Source organism: Gekko japonicus, unplaced genomic scaffold, assembly GCF_001447785.1.
Source record: "Gekko japonicus isolate JY-2015 unplaced genomic scaffold, Gekko_japonicus_V1.1 scaffold2047, whole genome shotgun sequence".
NCBI classification, from domain to species: domain Eukaryota; kingdom Metazoa; phylum Chordata; class Lepidosauria; order Squamata; family Gekkonidae; genus Gekko; species Gekko japonicus.
The window spans coordinates 178,882-196,532 of NW_015174329.1; the positions used below are offsets into that span (position 1 = coordinate 178,882).

At 38.9% G+C, this 17,651-nt stretch overlaps 1 protein-coding gene and 1 pseudogene across 1 annotated transcript in view; one reads left to right on the plus strand and one right to left on the minus strand.

The window, feature by feature from the left end:
• Positions 1-17,651, minus strand: part of STIL (SCL/TAL1 interrupting locus) — a 34,563-nt gene that overhangs the window by 7,889 nt on the left and 9,023 nt on the right. Inside the window, exons 6-13 of the mRNA XM_015424244.1 lie at positions 15,390-15,473; positions 15,155-15,241; positions 11,309-11,453; positions 9,654-9,763; positions 7,811-7,922; positions 5,935-6,975; positions 5,218-5,380; positions 4,223-4,445 (exon numbers count right to left, since the gene is read on the minus strand). Coding sequence (XP_015279730.1) covers positions 4,223-4,445; positions 5,218-5,380; positions 5,935-6,975; positions 7,811-7,922; positions 9,654-9,763; positions 11,309-11,453; positions 15,155-15,241; positions 15,390-15,473 — 1,965 coding nt within the window. The remainder of the gene's footprint in view (positions 1-4,222; positions 4,446-5,217; positions 5,381-5,934; positions 6,976-7,810; positions 7,923-9,653; positions 9,764-11,308; positions 11,454-15,154; positions 15,242-15,389; positions 15,474-17,651) is intronic.
• Positions 13,239-14,258, plus strand: LOC107121329 (annotated as a pseudogene).

Sequence of the window (17,651 nt, forward strand, 5' to 3'; positions counted from 1 at the left end):
CATTTCCCCTGTTCTCATGGTGTCCATTTCCTCGCCCTCCAATTGGGAGGGAGGTGTTGTTTTAAATATGCAATGGAATATCATTATGACAATCAGTATCAAGTTCTCTGAATTCCTAATTGCTTTTTTAAAACAGTGAGTCTCTGGGCCCCCTTTTTGCAGAGCCCTAAGGGGCAGGGAGGGGCACGAACCAGAAAAATATGTTTCATGTAGGTTCATGGCCCCACAAACTGCATTGGAAAGGACCCCATTCCTTTTCAATGGGATTTGCAGAAAGCCTGAAAAACAGCTGAGTGGCAGGGAGCAGCCTGCTCCCTACCACTCAGCTGTTTCACGCTGTTGTGCAGTCCTTTTACAGTTTAAACAGTCCAAAACTGCTGAGCTGCATGGAGCAGGCTTCTCCCTGCCGCTCAGCTGTTTTTGTGGCTTTCGGGGAAAATTGAAAGCAGGGGGTTTAAAGGCACTCCTGCTTTCTGCTCTGTTTATGAACCACCATGAACTACTTTAAAAGTTTGTGATGTAAAAGACCCATCACAAGCTTCAGTTCACAAACCATTTGAGGGTGAAATTCATGACAAATTTTGCTTTATGGTTCCGTTTGTTCCCCTCCCTAATAAGGGGAAAGGCATGCAAATGTAACAAAAAGAATTCAAGACTAAAAAAATAAATAAATCAAAACTGGAGTTTCAGAGAACCTGATAAAGATTGTTGACATTCAATTGCCTACTTTTACGAAAACTGAAAAGGCCTTGGTGGCATGGGGAGGGATTCGACTCAGACAGGGAAACCTGCCATGTGGAAGCCCTGTTGTTGCTGTACTGTATTGGCAGCTGTTTCAGCAATGGGGAAACCAATGACATCTGTCACTGGGAGAGCTGTGGCTCAGTAGTAGAGCATCTGCTTGGCATGAAGATGGTCCCAGGATCAATTCCTGGAATCCCCTGGAGACGGAGGAAAGCTGCAAAATCCCCACTTCTTCTCCATAAAGGAGTGAAGTGGAGGGAACGGTTGGAGGGGGGTTAGCCCGAAGGCCTCAGGTAAATTCCCCTCAGTAGAAAATAAGGGTTTTTTTGGTTTTTTAAAAGTTTTTTAAAGAACAAATCACTAAAAAAGATAAAATAAAGAATGGAAATAATTCCTAAGAGCTGTGAGGCAAAAGCGAACAGCGAACCGATCAGACCGACGAAGAAAGAGGTCTTTCCAATGCGGCGGTAAGAAAGGAACTGGTGGGATGTCCGCGCCCACCCCTCTGGGCATGCACGGTGAGGTTCCTGCGCATGCCCGAGGGACTGTGCGCGAAAATCCGTTAAAAGAGCTTGCTACAGCACCGATCGATCCAGCGTGTGCGCACTAGATCCTATTGGTGTGAAGCACAGAGACCATGTCGAAGATCAGTGCTGTCCAAATAATATACTTTGTGTTTTCTATTTCCTCTTTCCCCCACCTACCTCTCAAAGGGCAACAACTAAGGTTCCCATGTTAAAGCTGGATAAGGTGTACTAGTTCGTTGCTTTGGTATTGTGTATCTGGGTAAAAATCAATGATTTTAAAAAACCCGATTTTTTAAAAATAAAATGCTTTTTGAGGAAAAATCTATTTAAATATAGTTTCTATTAAGATACCTTATAGCCCAAAGGTTATTTATCATGAAATAAGGATTAGTTTTTAATTCTGTAGCATAAGGCTGTATATTCAATGCAATGTTTAAATTAGAAGTGTCAGACATATGGCCCATGGGCCAAATCCAGCCCCTGCAGGGCTGCAATAAACCTATGGTCCAAAAATTTCCTTCTTTGATTGTGTTCCCACAGTATTCACAAGTAAAAAGCAGTGTCAGTATTCACAAGTAAAAAGCAGTGGGAACACAATCAAAGAAGGACATTTTTGGACCATAGGTTTATTTTATAATCACTGGGCTAGTGATTGCACTATAAAGGTCTTATGTGCATATTTATCCTGTGCCTGGTTATTTTACTTCTGAACAATTTACTTTATGGTCCTATATATATATATGTTGTAATTGGGCCCCTATATATGTTTTAAATTTGTTATTATCAATAAATACATGTACCTCTTTTTATAGAAAGGTTTTAATATTGGTCCTCCTTTTCACTAACCTTTTTTTTTTTGGTTTTGGAGTTCTTTGTTAGGTTCAGTTTTTTCCCTTTCTTGTTTCTGCTGGGTGGCAGATTTGACACCCCCTGCTCTGGAGGGTCAAATGGGTGGAGTAACTACAATGATCCTGGTGTATGTGCTTGAATAACAGCAGAAGACAATGTCTTCCTTGCAGAAACAATTGATATGTCAGGAAATGTACACAAAGCAGAATACTTACAAGAAGTGGCAGCAAAAGCTATAATAGCTTGTGAAGAAAAATTTAAATGTCTAGTATGCTGTTTGGTCACAGACAATGCTGCAAATGTATCCAAGATGAGAAGACATTTAGAAGAGCAGGAATAGAATACAAAGCTAGTAACATATGGTTGCAGAGCTCATTTGCTGCACCTCCTAGCCAAAGACTTTAGTGTTCCAGAAATAAAGACTAATGTTGAAATTGCTAAATATCTCTATAATTTTGCAGTAGCAGCTTTGAAAAGAATGAGTGGAACCAAGCTAATGCTCCCACAAGATGTTAGATGGAACTCTGTAGTGGACTGTTTTGAGCAGTATATCAAGAACTGGCCTATTCTGATGACAGTTTGTGAACAAAACAGAGAAAATAGATGGCACTGTGATGGCCAAAATCCTCAACATTGGGCTTAAGAGAAATGTTGAACATATGCTGAGCATCCTGAAACTCATTTCTGACACTTTAAACAAAATACAGAAAAATAGCTGTTTCTTTGCTGATGCTACTGAAATTTGGAAAGAACTGAGTGAGCACTTAAAAACAGAACTACACAGTGACAGAATTAAATTACAAGCATTAAAAAAGAATGTGACACCGTCTCCAGCTCATTTTCTCGCAAATATTGTCAATATATCTGGTACCAGGGTCAAAACATAAGTGCTGAGGAAGAGGAGTTAGCTATGACATGGGTATCCAACAATCATCCATATGTAATGCCAACTATAATAAAATTGAGAGCTAATGGGGGAACTATTCAAGCAATATAAGTTTGCTGATGACGTTTTAAAGAAAGTCACACCAGTGAACTGGTGTAAGTCACTTAAACACTTGGATTTAGAGACTGTTGAAGTAATGATTTCACTTTTAACAGCAGTGGCTTCTTCTGCTGGTGTAGAAAAAATATTCTCTTCCTTTGGAGTAATTCAATCTAAACAGAGAAATTGTTTGGGACCCAATAAAGCAGGAAAGCTTTTCTTTTCCAAATTATGAACAAACAAGAAGATGAAGATGAGTGAGATAAGGAGGACAGTATTTTAAGTTACATGTGGACTGGGCTGATAGTCTGTTTAACCATATCATTCAATGGATTTTAAGAAATACAAGAATGCATATGCTATAATGTTATTGTTTTAGTTAAATAAAACTACTTAAATTGTTATTATTAAGGTAATGATTTATTTTTCTCCTTCTGATAAAGTACAGCAGAAAAGTTGTCCAAATATGAATAATTAACCTATTAAACTGGAGATAGATAATTACGAAATTATTGTGAGGTGATCGATGATGTGTTTCTAATAGTATAACCAAATCAGTAATTTTTGATATAACTGTAAAACCAGTTTGAAAAGTTGTTATTCTAAAAATTAAACCTTCATCTGGTTGTAAATATTCAGATTATACCAGCAAGAATGAGTCTTACTGACTAGTGATTTAAATCAATTTGATTTAAATAAAATCCACCCTGGTTACAATTTTACTTCTCGAAAACTAAAGCATTTATACTTCTAAGTTCAATAAAATACACCAAATACAATTTTGTAAACCAATTAAATTATTAATTTTGCATTTTATGTTGTTCAAATAGTAAAGTAAGTTTAGGTGAGAAAAAGTAAAGCACATATTTCAATTTTCCATTCCTATCCCACTCCTCTCCCACACTGATAGATATATTTGGAACACCCTGCTCCAGGTTGCCAATGGCAGTTACCTTTCACAACACAAATATACTGTTGAAAATACGGTGAGGAAGATGAAGCAAACCAAAATGGAGTTATAAATGATCGGTCAAGTAAAAATTCAATTTTGACATGATAGAACAAGAAATATAAAATTTTTTAAAAATGAAGAACATCCTCCAATCTAAAAATTTACCCGACTCCACCAGTGGATTCACCAGATCCTTCTTCAACAACATGAATGCTGTCTACAAAGCTGGGTATGTCAACAGCTTTTAATGATGAAGCAATACTTGCTTGACTCCTATCTTTCTCAGTATTCATAGAAATATTAATGTCTTCGTTAGAAATTTCACCATCATCCTGTTTTGTATACTCTCTGTTTCCTTCCAAGGGGGCATTCAAGAACAAACTAGCACCTAAAAAGGAAGTTAAACAGAAGGCAAATGTATTTTTACTTCTACAAGGTACTTAACCACTAGACTTGTTTTTACGCACCCTTCCTTTGAAGTTCAAAGACTGTAACTAACCAATGGTACAGACTTTTGTAATTTGAAGCCAATTATTATTGTTACTTTTAAACACATGAAAGTGACAGTACTAGCATGGCATTCTCTTGGACATTTGCACAGCATGATTGGGCAATGCATTATGCACAGGTCATCTCTTGCAACACCAACTTTGACCCTTAACTAGAGATACTGGAATGTACAATAAACCCTTTATGTTGAAATGTGGTTTTCGCCTGCTGCTATATAGGCTTCACAACAGCAAGGTAAGAGCTATTGCACAGGTGGGATAAGTACAGACAATGCAGCTGTAAGAAGAAATCCACTTTGTTTTTGAAAATCTGTTTTTTGCTTTCCAATGAACAAAGCAACTCAACACATTAATTTCTCTACTGACTTGCAGCATTCAAAAAATTAATATTCTGTCCTCTTCCACAGAATTAATTTTTTAAAAAAATCTTGAGACAGAGAACTATCAAGGGTTTTGAGGATGTTACCAGTGACTATAGACCAGGCATAGGAGCTAAGACTAATAGCAGAGCCTTCAGCTGGGCCACAGCCCAAGTTGGAAACAGTATAGCAGACTGCAAAAACAGCTAAACCAAAATGCCTGGCTCTGCTGCCTGGCGTTTTTCCACTGCCAAGTTCTGTCAATCACAGAAGGTGTACAATAAACCATTACCTGTGCTCACTGCAATACTGACACTTTTCTTCATGTGTAAACCTGGGGAAGACCGAGTTTCCATGGTAACGAATTCTAGCTGCTTCTCAGACTGTATGCTGTTATTGGCTATAGTCTTAATGGAACAGGGCTGAAGAGTTTGTGCTTCTAAAAGCCGCTGGATCTGTAACCATGTAAGATCAGTGTTAATTATACTGCAGAGATAATAAATGTGGAAGAAGCAATTAGTGCAATAAATATCACCTGTCAACAATTTGTCTTATGAATGCAGGACCATTCTTTCCTTGAAATGTGTAAAAAAGCTTTTTTAAGCCCCCTTTAAGAAAGAATGTAATACAGGAAATTGCAGAACATCGAACAGCACATAGATATTGCTATTACTGCTGTAAGTCTAATTAATTAAAATTTAACAGGCTTTCACTCAGCACTGATGTTCATTCCAAGCAAGTTAATGGCTCATTAAATTGACCGATAAACATGCCAAGCTTTAGCAATTCGAAAGCATAGCTATTTGCCATGTAAACGTATTTGGAAAGACAGCTTTAATCACTACATATTTCTACTTGTCTTCACAGACTGAACATTAGCAAAAGTTCATACAACCACCAAGTTCTAGTTCAACAGTATCATACATTTAGTAAAAAGGTTATATTCTATTTAACCACACTCAATAAACCCTAAAATAATTTGCGACAGAAATCAAAATAGTAAACAAACCTGAGCTTGCAAGAGTTTGAGCTGCCGATCTTGTTCAGTAAGCATTCTGTAAACATCGGGAGATAATCCCATCATTCCGTTATCTGATCCTATTCTGGGTGAAGGAGTGTGCATACAAGTGGAATACACTGCATAGTCTGCAGGAGGGGAAATCCTTGCTGTATCCCCATCAAGAAGAGAACAACTTCCCATTATTCCACAATGGCCAAGGTTTATAGGACTACTTGTGGCACATGTTGAATTGCAACTCCCATTTACACATTCTACATTTTGATGGAACATCAGTTGTGCACTTTCCTGGGCAACACTTGTCTGGATGTTAGATGTCTGACTGGGGCCAACTTTAGATATCCCTTGCAATATATCTGTTGGACTATACTGCACATGGCCATGTAACTGACAGTTGCAGACACAGGAAGAGCCGCCTGGTGGACCTTGAACTGGGATCCGAAACTCTACTGGCCTTAGGTTTGGAGGTGACCAAGCACAATTATGCCAAGGAGGTTGGGAAGATATAGCAGACTGCTTAGAATTAGGTACCAAAGGTCCATTTAAAGAAAGGTCCTCCTTCCTTTGGATAGCATCATGTTTTGCATACAGTTTTTCAGAAGGTGTTCCAAGTTGATGTTCAGATGTGATGGAAGATGATTCACTACAAGGTGTTGAAGGAGAAGAGGAGGATGAAGAAGACCCAAAATTCTTTCTTGCTTGATATCCACCTGTACTACAGCTGGGTTGTTTTTGTAATGGAACATGTACTCTATTACAAGATTTTAGCTCTGGAATTCTCTGCTTTAATTGGCCTGGTAACTGCCTTGGAGAAGACTCTCTGGCACATGAGCTGAAGATCTGCTTCCTGCAATCAGAGCTCTGAATTTGGTGGCATGGATGACCTAAAGGACATACTTTCTTAGCTGGCTGATATACATGTAGATTTGTTTTATCCACAGTTGAGACATGTTTGGATGTTGGTACAGCTTCCGTGAAGTTGCCATCAAATACAACAGACAGTTCAGGAACTGAAGGCTGGATCTCTGTAACCTAGAAAACAAGGACACCTTGCAATAAAAGCATTTTTATGTATTTTTATCTCTCCCATTCTCCGAGAAGCTCAGTACAGTACACATTATTCTTTTCCCCACTATATCTTAACAACCACTTCAGGATGTAGGTCAGACAGAGTACTGGTCCAAGGTCATTCAATGAGCTGGATGGTGAAATGGAGAGGTGAATCCAAGTCTTCCGGATCATAATCTGGCAGCCAAACCACCATAACAATCTCAGTGCCAAGAGTTTAGGATTGCAATACAGATCTTTGCCTCAGAATAAGGCAAACAGGATGGAAAATCTACAGCAGGAAACACTGCACTAGGGTCCTTATGAATAAAAATACAACCAACATAGCTATTAACTCCAACTAGAACTAGTCACTGGTTTTATATTTATGAGAAATGGGGAAAACCAGAATTAATCTCAGCATGGTCTCACTGAGCAATAGCTTTTTAAAAAAGCTTTACAACAGGCATGACTGCACAAGCTCACCTGCTATTTCTGCTACCTCCTGTGTTCTAATAATGCTCTGCTAAAACTAATAGTTGAGTTCTGGTTCAGCTGACTGAACTGTTCTGCTTGTGTTTCCATGGCAGACTTTGCAACCTTCTAAAACACTTGTTTTTAAAAGCTGAGCTACAAAAATATGGTTGTGGTGATAAAGGGTTAATATGACTGTGGTACAACCTAGTGGTAAGACTGTGAAATAACACTAGCCTTGTATCAGTGCTGAACATGGGCGTTTTAAGATTTCTACCTGCCAAAAATATGGCAGCGCAAAATGCATTTTCTCTGAAAAATTGAAATAGGAGGCATAGAAGTTCACCTGTTGACATGTTGGGTGAGGACGGGGAAATGGTCTTGGAGATGCATCATCTTCCACGCCAGAGTCATGATCACTGACAGACAGCTTGTTTGGTGAGGAACCCTGAGAGGGGCTAAAAATACAATTTTTATTGCACGTAAAATCTACAATTCATCAGGATACGCTTTCACAAGAGCATTTAACAGGAAACTTGTGGATTTATTCAATTTGCCATACCTATTCTGGTATTTCCTGCCACATTCAGAGGTAGACATATTAGCTCTTATCCCATTATCTGTTTTTGACTACAAACATGCACTTCTTTATTTATTTACATTTATAAGCCAGCCACCTTTCTCACTGAAACTCAAGGCAGATTACACAACAGGATCAATCAACAGGACAGGACATCCAATAAACAAAGAAATAAGGTTTGGATTGCAGAAATCAGAAAACAATCAGAAATCTGAAAACAGAGCTGAAACAAAGCATAGGTTTTAACATGACACATTAAGCAATGCAAAACTTACATAGTACCATAATACTTACTTCAACAGACAATGACTTCTGTCATTGGAGGTGCAGTTTTCCAAATCCCCACCTGCACACCTTCCCCTATGCTGTTCATGAGGGGCATTTGACTTCCAGAAATACAATTTAAGGGGAAAGCCCCATAGGATACAAACCACAGCAACTATACAAAATATTCAATTTAATAAATGTTGTATTCTACAATATATTTCCAATTTAATAATAAAACAAAGGCTTCAGTTGATGTTTTATGGTAAGATGTATTATTTCTAAATAAGTTTTCCAATGCAGCTAGACAAGGCACTTTAATCTCGCACCTTACCAAAAGATTGAACTTTGGGACAGCATATTACATATTGTTGTTTCATTCTGCATATCAGAAGGAAAACTTGTCCCCTTTATGTTCTTTGTCAACTGATATGGTAAATAAACATGATTCTGTGGTTTGTTTCTTTCGAAATGACTAAACATTTTTCCATGCATTTAATGAAATCACCTGAGAGTTCCTGCCTTGATGTATTGAAGAATCTAAAAAGTTATCTTTGGTCCCGGTCACACGGGCAGGAAACTGCGGGGGGGAAGTGTGGCAGTTTGCCCCGGGGCAAACTAAGGCGCGGTTACCTGATCAGACCTCCCGTGGAGGTACTGTGGAGGTTCCGTGGGAAAGGAGAGGTGCCGATCGCAGAACAATCCCGCGCGCAAAAACGAAGTGCGCGGTGCGGCAAACTGGAAGGGTTTTTTTTTGTTTCCACCATGATTGCGCATGCTCCGTTGTGTGCTTTTGCGCATCCACAAAGACTAGAAGAAAAAAAAAACTTTTTCACCAGGGAACATGGGCGGGCGCCGGATGCCACCGGAAACGCGATCAGACGCCCGCCCTTGCCCCGCGGTTGCCGGAAACTAGTACCTCGGAGGTACTAGTTTTTTGCCGCGTGGTTTCGGCAGGAAGCCTCGTTTGAGCCACGGGAGTGCTACACTTCCCAGATGTGCCGGTGGGATCGCGCCCGGAAAACCCGCATGTCTTCCGTCTGACTCGCATGGCTAATGTTCCGTGTGACCGCAGCCTCAATTTGCTTACCTCCTATTATATTTTACACCTACACTTAACAAACTAGTAGTATCACCCTCAGCAGAGTTACACCTACTGAAGGGTGTGGCTGTACTTAGGCTTGTACTGCAAGAACACTTTTATCCAGTATAGTAACTACTAGCAATTCCTGCTATACTAGCAATTCCGGCTGAAAGCATGTACTTATTGTAGAAGGTATAATGTTTTCTGAAAAATACAACATACTGGTAGACAAAATGGGTATACTGCATGAAAAATACTTACCACTTAATAGAAACATCCTTGGAAATTTTGCTAAAGAATTCCACTTCTGCATTTTTATTTTCAGAACTCAAATCAAATTGTATAGGATACTTATTAGAAGGATCAACATTCTGAAATGAAATGCATTCATTGAAGGTCAATAATTACCACATAAACCTAACCTTGATTCCTACCCTCAAATGTTAGTATGTACTACTCATGTACCAAACTGGAGATGCCTCCTCTTTAGACAAACTTTGAGGCTATTGCAAAGACTGCTATCAAACAAGTAATTGCTCAGCACATGAGAGCTTAAGAGACAACTAGATGCAGCAAACTGTCAGCACCAGTACTGTATATGATGCAGAAGTACCCAGGCATTAGGAGTCCATCAACAGATGCAGCATGCTTCTTATTGTGAATCAGCCTCCCAACAGAGATTCAACAGCTCTGCATGATGTAGAAAGGTGTGTCCTGCCTAAATGCTGCCCAGGCATGTGAAACATTTCTGAAGTGGCCTGAATCCTGGCCTATAAACTGGATAAATTACTCTTCAGAGCTTCTTGATTTACCCTTCTCACCAACAGTAAGCATTCAACTAGTGAAAGAGTTTAGTGCACCAGGAATGGTAAAAAGAAATCAGGCAATTTAAACTATATTTAATTTAAACTATATTTAGACTATATTTACGCTGAGATGTAATGATTAGGAAGCCAAACAAGCTAACTTTCTCATGAAATAACATTTGTTATTAAATTAAAATTGTTAATTTTGGAAGAAGTTTCAATTGAAAAATCCCTAAATCCACAAAGAAGTATAGAACTAAGAGCAAGACCATTTAACAATATAGTTGTGGATTTTAACTTTAAATAGCTATTTATGAATTTGCTTTTAGGTTCTTATGGAAATCTGCAAACATTATTTTCATTGTTCTAACTTACAGTTTTCAGTCTTGAGGAATAATTTATGAAGAAACAGCTTTATGCCCAGAATAAATCCAAGAACAAATGAAACAGCATTTGCAACAATCAGAAGATTCATTAAAAGTCATGTATTGGCCTGTGTAGTAGCTTCCATATAAACTAGCCCTATAATCTTTGAATCTCTCAGATCTTGAATCTGCTTTCCCCCTTTTTAACAAAGTCCTAAAAGAAGCTTTGAAGTGTTACCTTCTTCTAAAAGTCAACTTAGGTAGAATAGGGACAACACATATGCTTACATAGGATTAGTTTCTACAGGGTATTGCCAGTGTTCTCTGTACTTATTTAATGTTTTGTGTGATCAGATTACTTTTAAATGAAAGTTTTAATTAGTACAGTGACAGTTTATTGGATGGGAATTACAGGGTTTCACTTTGAACCTGGAACAAACAAACAAGCCTCAATGTCTTCCTTACAGACTGGGCTGTACCCTGCAAAGACTGAACATTGTAAGGGAACATTCAATCATCAATCAACACTGTGATTTAGTGGTCAATGCACTACTTTAATTCAGTCAGAGGTTTTAAAGTAACACCCTCTTACATTGGGGTCTCAATGATGCCACAATCTTAGATCTGTGTGTTTCAGTTATATTAATATTTTCTTCTGAAATAATGCCATTTTAATCAACATGGCTGCTACATTACAATCATATATCCAACATAAGATAGGGAACAAACTAATCAAGCCACTTACTTTGAACAGATGTAATGTTTCTTTCCTTGTAAGTAGCTGGAAACCTAATTCAGTAAGTCCACAAGGAAGACATTCATAAAATTCTGGATCTTTATATATCACAGAATAAAGAACTATAAGAAAACTTCCTGATTCTGAAAGTACCCTAAATAGGAAAGACAACCCATTAAACAAATTATTTTTGAAAACAAAAGAAAGTAAATACTCAGATTAAAGCACACATTCAAAAGCAGTATAGTCCTGTTTCAAGATAAATAAAATAAATGAATTTTAGTCTATTTATAACATTCACAAGCCCACCTTTCTCCCAGGTAACTGGAACCACAAGGTGGGCAACAACCATAAAATTAGAACAAAATAGCATAATTGTAAAAACAACTCAATTAAAAACAGTCACAGTGGTCACTTAACAAAATCAAATTCAAAGATCACTACCTTTCAAAAGCTTTGCAGAGCAATAATCTTGTAAAACAGAACTCTTTTTAGAAGAGCCTTTGGCTCCTCAATCCATCTGAAACTTCAAGACAGATATAGATCTTCTAACTTCCTTCAGAGGGCTATTTCATAACATGAGAGCAACTAAAGAAAGAGCCCATGAATGGGCAGCTGCAAAACATACACTTGCCGGGATGGAAACAACAGAAAAACATTGTTGTGTGTTTTTTTAAAAAATATTTGTATTAATTTTTTATGCAATACATTATAAACACAATATTTGCAAGCAAAAATTCCAAAATACAACTTACAACGAGGTTAAAAGTTTATAACACGCTTACTAGTACTTTACTAAATACGAAATACTTAATTAACATGTCAATTTGTGGGAAGTCAGATGTATAATATGTTTCTTTATTGTTATTATTTCTATTGTAATTTAATTGAACAATATTATTTTATATTTTGCATTTGCTATGCTTTCCCAATCAAACTCATTTAAAGATAACTTTTCTACTACAGGGTTCCAGATACTAAGAGGGTTATAGAAATTACATTCGTTTTTGATTGTTGAGTCATAAATTGAAAAGTTTTCTAACATAAAAATGTCCCAGGTTTTATTAATCCATTGAGATAAAGTCGGTGGGTTTTTATTTTTCCAGTTTTTTGCTATTGCCATTTTAGCTGCTGTTAATAATAAATTGACTAATTGTTTTGTTCTTTCAGGAGGATGGATTTGCGGCCAGAGATGGAGAAGTATCAGTTCAGGAGATGAAGGTAAGTCTATGTTTGTGAGTCTTTTAATGTGGGTTAAAATTTTGTTCCAAAATTTTTGTATCTCCCTGCAGGTCCACCAGTTATGGTAAAAATCGGCTTTTTCTCCGCACCCTTTCCAACAGTAAGGTGACGTCGAAGGGAAGATATGAGTCAGTTTTGCGGGGGTTAAGTACCATCTGGTGAGTATTTTTAGATTCGTTTCTTGAATTCCTAGAGTTTTTGAGATGGTTTTTTATTTCGCCATATTTCTTCCCATTGTTCGTCTGATAGCTGTAATTTGAGGTCCGCATTCCACGCCTTTTGGTAGTTATGTGGTTTCTTGTTTTGAGTTAACACAATATTTTTATAGAGCTTAGCTATAAGTCCTTTCTTTGGTGGAGGTTTATCCAATAGTTTAACAGAAAAACATTGTTGTGTTGAGCAAAGCAACCACATGGGCTCATACCAGGAGAGAGAGCCCTTCAAAGAAATGGGCCACAGGTTGTGAAGGACTTCAAGGTAACTACCAGCTTCTTGAATCTGATTCAGAAACCAAAGCAAACATTGCATAACAGATGTAATATGATCTATGCAGCCTTCCCCTGATAACAGAAGCTGCCACACTGTGAACCAACCACATTCCTTTGTGAGTCTTCAAAAGGCAGCATCATGTATAACATGTTATAATGGTCAAGCACTGAAGCTAGCCCTCCTTTTCGCCTGGGTGGTGTGTCTCAAGATGGCGGTGCAGATCTCCAAGAAGCAAAAGTTTGTGGCTGATGGTATCTTCAAAGCTGAGATGAATGATCTCCGACTTGGGAGCTGGCAGAAGAGGGCTACTCTGGGGTAGAGGTCAGAGTTACCCCAAACAGGACAGAAATCATCATCCTTGCAACCAATGCTCCCTCTAAGCTGTGGAGTCTTGTGAGCAAAACTTCTACTTTGTGAGCTACTGGCATTAAAGTTGTGAGAGAATGATTTGGCTGCTGCATAAATTAGTTTGCTCTGGAGCCATCCTTCCTGAGCTAAGACAAAAATGTGTGAGCTGGAGGCTAAAAAACTGTGAGCTAGCTCACACTAACTCAGCTTAGAGGGAACACTGCTTGAAACCAGAACTCAAAATGTTCTGGGGGGAAAAGGGCACTGCATCCAAGAGCTGACCGCTGTTGTACAGAAGCGTTTTGGCTCTCCCAAAGGAAGCATGGAGCTGTACGCTGAGAAGGTGGCCACGGGAGGCCTGTGTACCATTGCCCAAGCAGAGCCCCTGAGCTAAAAGCTTCTGGGGGAGCTGGCAGTGCGTAGGGCATGTCACAATGTCCTCCACTTCACCATGGAGAGTGGGGCCAAGGGCTGCGAAGTGGTGGTCTCGGGGAAGCTCTGGGGGCAGCGAGCCAAGTCCATGAAACTTATGGACAGCTTGGTGATCCACAGCAGAAAGCCTGTCAGATACTATGTCAACACAGCCGTGCGCCACATCCTCCTCAGGCAGGGCGTGCTGGGCATTAAAGTGAAGATTATGCTGCCCTGGGCTCCATGGGAAGATCAGACCCAAGAAGCCCTTGCCGGATTACATCAGCATCGTGGATCCCAAGGAAGAGATTTTGCCCACCACCCCCATCTTGGACATAAAGGCGCAAAGCCAGAGCAGCCCCCCATGCCTCAGCCAGTTCCCACTGCACAAGGAACAGGTTTTCCAACATCTGGCACAAGTAGCTTAATGTCTTATAGAAACAATCTCTTAACAAAATTAGAAAAGTAAAAAAAAAAAAAAACCCCACTGAAGCTATTTTACCAGGAATCAGTGTGGCCAGATCAGCAGCCTCCAAAAGGGGGAATAGCTTACACATGGCATGGTAAAAGGCATTTTTGGCCACGTTTCTCAAATAGAGCTGAGTCCAGCAGGACTTCATCAAGTCTGCCAAAGGAAGGTGAAACTCATGTGGGAAGTAAAACCCTTCAAAGCAGATGCCAGTCTTACTGACCAGCATCACACCAGTTTTGTCAGAATTAAATTTATTCTTAGTCACTTGACCTCAGCAAGCCAAAAATATTTCCTTGAAACAATGCTTGTTGCTGCTGGCATTGCTGGTAATAGCTTTCATATACATCACTAGTCCTCCAAAGTTAATAAAATAGCCTTCAGAGTGGAATGCATGGGCTGACTGCTTGGTGAGAATCATTCTTCACAAACAGCTCAGGCACTGGGGGTTGCATACAAGCGATCCCATTTGTGCCTCCTCCAGAACTGTAGAAGCATACTCTTTAGCGAACAGCATCAGCAGCATGTGTACTCAGGCAGGATAGGAGTACTATAACTCTTTATAACTGTTACGAAGGGACAAGCCATGGTGCAAACACACACCTGAGATCTCATTAAGTACTAAGTTAATACATAGACAAAATGGTTGCTGATTGAGCATATTCCATTCAATAGCAAGGATAGTTTCATATGCACAACTCCATGGCATTTTGAGTTGTCCCTAACACCAAAGTGAATGACAAAGCCCCTGCTGACACACCTCAATGTCCCTTAAGCATTAGATCAAGACCATTGATTGAGCAAAATTCATTCACAAGGAATTTAATTGTATATAACATACAAGCTCTAGAGTGACCACTGATTACTCAGACACTTTTTAAAAAACAAATATTTACCTTTCTTGAATTGAGGAACTGTATAAGTAGCGCAGGCTGTAGGCCCAGACTTGTGGACTGTAGATATGAGTGATTCCACTCAACCAACTAAAGAGAGGAAAATGATTGATTGAATTAATGCCATAGCAGATGTTTCCTCAAATGGAACTGTTAGGTTATTGAAACATGAATATTTGCGTCTTAATTCCTATGATGCTGAACTCAAACAAAGAAGGAATATAGGAAAAATACTTACATGCCAATCAATGGCAACGTGTAAGCTTTGGGGTCAGATTCCAGAACTAGAAGTAGTTTCCTGGTCTGGTCCATTGTAAGGTATCTGTAAGCAAGAATGTACATATTGTATGCTGACCAACAACAGTTGATTCTTAAGGCATACAACTGCTAACATTAAGAACAGTTGTATCCAATGTTCCCTCTAAGCTGTGGATTCTTGTGAGCAAAAATTCAACTTTGTGAGCAACTGGCATTACAGTTGTGAGCAAGTGACTTGGCTACTGCATAAATCAGTTTGCTTTCGAGCCATCCTTCCTGAGCTGAGACAAAAATGTGTGAGCTGGAGGCTAAAAAACTGTGAGCTAGCTCACATGAACTCTGCTTAGAGGGAACACTGGTTGTATCTTATCCTGTCACCCAAAATTCTCGGGGATGGTTACAACAAGCTAAATATTTAAGGCAATACTACCAAGAATTCCAAAGCCGTTAATTAATAAAATGCCACCAATTTGTCCTTTTACAAGCATCATGAAAAATACAGAAGCAATTTCAAAACCATGCAAGGATTACATGTCATTGTAGGATGAGAGCAAGACTCCAGTAGCACCTTAAAGACTAACAAAATATGTGCTACTGGACTCTTGCTCTTTTCTGCTGCTACAGACTAACACAGCTACCCATCTTGAGCTATTGTAGGAGTTGTTACTGGAAGGATGGTTAAATGGGTAAGAGTGAGTAAATTGAAATGATACCCTGGAAAGACAGAAATATTGTTAGTTGGGAAGGCAAAAGTCTTGAAAGACATTATGCTCCCCCCCCTTTTGATGGGATTCAGCTAATCTTTGCTGACTCAGTTAATAGCCTTGGGGTTATACTAGATCCAACATTACTGCTAGAGAAACAAATTAATGTAGCTCCAAAGATGCCTTCTTCCAACCAATCCTAGCCCAGAGGATGGGATGATTGGCCACCTGGATCTACATCATAGTAACATCAAGACTAGACTACCATAGTGCACTTTAGATAGGTCACCCCTCAAAGCCAATATGCAGACCCCACTTGGTACAGAATACCACAGTTTGGTTATTAGCTGCCCTGAGCCTGCTTTAGCAGGGAGGGCGGGGTATAAACTGAATAAGTAAATAATTGGGAGACAGATGGAGCACACATATTACTCTTATTCTTACTCCGTTGGCTGCTTATCAGTTACTGGGCTCAATTTAAGGTACTGGCAATCACATACAAAGCCCTCAGTGGCTGTGGTTCCTTATATCTACAGGACTGCCTCTCCATCTATGCTCTATCACAACAGCTTCCGTTATCTGAACAGAGCCTTCTATGGGTGCCACCCTGCAGATGGGAAAAAATCAACAACTGCCTACACGTTGTCCATTTTCTGTTGTGGCCCCCACCTTGTGGAATGGTCTGCCTGATGAGGTCAAGAAGGCTTCCACCCTCCTAACTTCCTGCAACCTATGCAAAGCTCAACTATTCAAGAGGATTTTTTGCACAGGTAACAGGGCTGCACTATAACAATGTGGCTCAGAGAAAGACCTGGGGTGAAAGGTTGGGAATTGTGGACTATACCACTACATATAGTTATACTGTCTGTTGCTGTAAGTAGGCTCACACTATGGAATTTTTGCTTTCATTTATCATGTTAATACTTATACTGTGAATCACCTCTGGTTTGGTTTTCCAGAGCTCTACAAGTCAATTGCCCATAGCATTGCCTTTTGGATGTCCCACCCTGTTGATCGTACTGATTTATTCTATGTAATCTACTTTGAGTCCCAGTAAGAAAAGTGGACTACAAATAACATGAATAAAATAATATACAATACATTTAAGGTATTACAGAAAACATTTTAGTTGTGAACAGAAGTGCATGAACTTTAACACTGGACGTCTCTCAGGAACACTATTTAAAGGCTTTGGATAGCACTCTTCCTCAGATACATGTATAACTGAAAAAATGATTTCTAGTACTTAATTGAAAATGTTTAAAATATTTATGTTCTGCTTTTACAAGTTTACAATAGTTAACAGATATTAAAACAATATAAAATCAAATAAATTATGCATAATCAAATGTATGTGATTTACAGATCAACCCAAAGTGATTTAACTCGTTTGTATGTACACCGGCTTTATTGCCATCAGTTCTGTTATGATAAATAATTCCATTAAAAGTTAAGAACTTCCTGTCACTAGTCATTTATGCAGAAAATCAGGAAAGATTAACTTTTCATTTAATTATATAACTTAAAAGAAACAGAAA